General features: G+C 66.6%; 1 protein-coding gene across 1 annotated transcript; it reads right to left on the bottom strand.

The window, feature by feature from the left end:
• Nucleotides 1-341: 341 nt before the first annotated feature.
• BARHL2 (BarH like homeobox 2) lies at nucleotides 342-3,032 on the bottom strand. The gene is made up of 3 exons (XM_031614806.2): nucleotides 2,462-3,032; nucleotides 1,179-1,404; nucleotides 342-874 (listed from the first exon to the last, which is right to left on the bottom strand). The coding sequence occupies exons 1-3, from the start codon at nucleotides 3,030-3,032 to the stop codon at nucleotides 562-564; spliced, it is 1,110 nt and encodes a 369-aa protein (XP_031470666.1). The 3' UTR covers nucleotides 342-561.
• Nucleotides 3,033-3,372: the final 340 nt, after the last annotated feature.

Below are 3,372 nucleotides of genomic sequence, written 5' to 3'. Positions count from 1 at the left end.
AAAGGGACAGGGGGAACCACGTTCGTTCGTTTTAAACTAACGTAGAGAAGTGAATATTTCTTTTCTTTTTTTTTTTTCTTTTTTTTTTTTTTTTTTTGACGACATATAATAAATATGATATAGCACTCAGCACTCGGTCTGTACAACTGTCCGCATTGGGGAGCATGCCGCTTTCCGATAAGAAAAAAGAAAAAAAAAAGAAAAAAAAAAAAAAAAAAAGGTCATGAGAAAAATCAGTGCAAAGATCTCCTTTCGCCGGCACTCTCTCCGACGGGCGGGGGCGGCCCTCGGCCCTCCGCGCGGCTACGGCCGCTCCCTCCGCCCCCCGCCCGCTGCCCGCACTCCGAGTCCCGGCGGCGGGGGCTCTGCCCCCCACGTGCGCTCGTTCCACTTACGGGCTGCGCTCCGCGGCCGCGCGGTTCGAGAGTCCCCGCTCTGAGCGCTCGCCGTTCCGCCGGCGCTGCCCGGAGCCCCCGGGCTTCCCCTCGCTGCCTTCTCCGCGGTGCTGGGGCTCGGTCGGGGACGGGGAGGGGAAGGGCTGGTGGGGAGCGCGGTGCCGTCTCACCGCGGGTGCGGGGTGCCCGGCATGGGGCTGCCCAGCGGGTTGAGAGCCGGCTGCCCGCCGGGCCCCAGCCCGTGGATGAGCACCCGCGGCACCAGAGGCCGCTGGAGCTGAGGGTGCGGTGCGGGGGGAGTCCGGTACATGCTGCTGTACATGGCCGCGGCCGCCGCGGCCGCCGTGGTGCTGTCCATGCTGCCCAGCAGGCTGGGGTGGTAGAAATAGGGCGAGGGGAACATCCTCTGCAGGGCCGAGTAGTTGCCGGCCTCGGCCAGCAGCTCCAGTCCCACCGCCGTCTGCCGCTTCCACTTGGTCCTGGGGGGGGAGCAAAGGGGCGGCTGCGGGCGGGGGTCGCGGGGGGCACGGCCGGGCCCTTCCTTCCCCCGAACCCCGCACGGCCCCGCACACGGACACACGGACACAGGCACACGCGCGGCGGACAAATTAATAAACATGGCGGCCCGGCGCGATGACATTAATGTTTTCCGACAGAATTAGGGTGGCCGCAACCGTATGTAATGAGACAGAAAATTACGGCAGCGGCGACAACCGCACGGAGCCCCCCCCACGCCCCCCCTTCCAGCGACGGGCCCGCGGCCGCCCCGTCGGGGCCGCTTACCTGCGGTTCTGGTACCACGTCTTCACCTGCGTGTCGGTGAGGTTGAGCGCGGCGGCCAGGTCCATGCGGTCCTGCACGCTCAGGTACTTCTGGCGCTCGAAGCTGCGCTCCAGCTGGTTCAGCTGGTGGTCCGAGAAGGCGGTGCGCGCTTTGCGCGGCTTCTTGGCCCGCACCGGCGGGCTGTCCCGGCTGCTCGAAATCTCCCGGTCGCCCTCCTCCTTTGTGCCTGCAGCGAACCGAGGCGCGGTGAGGAGCGGGACCCGGCTCCGGCCCCATCCCCAGCCCCGCGCCCGGCCCGTGCTCCCCGGGAACGCGCTCTATGTGCCACCCGCGGGGCTTTCGTTGTTCTTTCGCCCTCTCCCCCGTCCGCCACGACGGGACATCGATCCCTCAGCCCGAACGCTGTCTGGGGCCGCAGCGCTCCTTGATCCTCCCCGCAGGACGAACCATAATCTCCCTAATTGCCCCACTGGGGAGCGCGGGGCGCGCAGACAGCCGGGCCGGGCCGTGCAGCTGCTCGGGGCGCTCGGCGCTAGCGCGGAAATAGCGAAACGGGCGGCACACGGTGCTTCTGAGCCCCGCAAAAAACGGCAACGGAGCGAAAGGAGAACAACGTGGCCCGGCCCTGGCGGTTCGCAGCGCGCTCCGTGCCCGGGGCACAGCCCTCCGTACTCTTTCCCCGCACATCGCCGCGCTCAGGCACAGATCGGGGCTTTCCCGGAGCACCAAATCCGCCCTCAAAAACTTAAATAAAATGAAATAAGGAGCTGGGAATTGACCTTCCGTCCCGAAGCGCAGGGGAACAATTGGCCCTGCGAGGAAAGCACAAAGCCCCGGACTCCCCCTGCCCATCGCTCCTTTTGCTCGGTCGTTTAATTAAAAGTTGTTTCGCTTATTTGGTGCTGGTCGGGGGGGAGTGCTTCACCGTTTCGGTTTATTTGTTTGTTGTTGGGTTTTTTTTCCTTCCCTTCATTTATATCGAACGAGCCAAAGCCGTTATGTGCTCCATTCCTCGAAAGCCGGGCACTGATTTGTGCTCATCTGCGTTACAAATGCATGCATTTTGGCTTCAAACGCGACCCCGCCGCTCGGCCTATCTGCATTTAAAGCTAACAAGTTTAACTACACATAAAAATAAATAAAAATAAACAAAAACACATTCGTATAAAGAGGACGACTATCGCTGGGAAAGCAGACCGGGCTCCTTCCGATCGCGGCGGATGGCACCGAGGAGCACAGCGCACAGCCCCGCCGCGTTCCGCCGCGCACAGCCCCGCACTCACCGTGGCATTTGATGTCGCCCTGCGCGTCCTCACGCTTGTCGAGCTTGGCCTTGTCCTCCTGCTCCAGCTTCGGCCGGAAGCTCTCCGGGGCCGCGCCGCCCTCCTGCTTAGGGGTGTGATGGGGCGAGGGGACGCTGGTGCTGTAAGGCGCGCACGCCGCCAGCGGTTTGCCGTCGCCCAAAATGTCCTTAATTAAAAACGAGGAGGTGGCAGTCCGGGGGCCGGCGCCGGCCGAGCCCAGCTGGGGCGGCGGCGGCTGCGGGGGCGACGGCTGCAGGCCGGGCGGCGGCGGGTGCGGGCCGAGGTGCAGGCGGTGCGGCGGCGGAGGGAGGTTCTCGGCGGCCGCCAGGCGCGGCTCGGGGTGCTCCATGCTCACCGACACCGGCGACGACGGCGCCGTCCCCACGGTATCGATCTCGGAGCAGGGGGACGGCGTGGCCTGGCTCCGGAAATCCGCGGGCCGGCCGTCGCCGTGCGGCCGAAAGTCTCCGTTCATGACGCCGGGGCTGCCGGAGCCGCCACCCGCCAGGATCGTGTCTATCCCGAAGCTGGAGCCGCTCGGCCCCTCCATGGCGGCCCGCTAGCGGCGCGCCCGCATCCCGGGGGGCCCCGCGTCGGGGGGGGGAGAGCGCTGCCCCGAGCTCCGCGCACCTGCGACGCCGGCGGCGGACGGGGGGCACTTAGCACGGGGCCCCCGCCGGGCGCCGCATCGCCGCCGGGCCGGGCAGGGCCGGGCCGAACCGCCGAAGTTTGCGGGAAGTTGCGCGGCGGGAGAGGCGCGGGCGCGGCGGAGCGGGGCGGACTCCGGCCACTGCGGCGCGCCCGCCCGTGCCGGCCGGCTCCTCTCGGCGGCGGCGACTCCCCCCGTGACGTCACGGCCGCCGCCGCCGCGACCCCCACGGGTTATTATA

Source organism: Phasianus colchicus, chromosome 9, assembly GCF_987193195.1.
Source record: "Phasianus colchicus chromosome 9, bPhaCol1.hap1.1, whole genome shotgun sequence".
In the NCBI taxonomy this organism is placed as follows: Eukaryota; Metazoa; Chordata; class Aves; order Galliformes; family Phasianidae; genus Phasianus; species Phasianus colchicus.
This window is presented reverse-complemented; position numbering and strand designations above follow the sequence as displayed.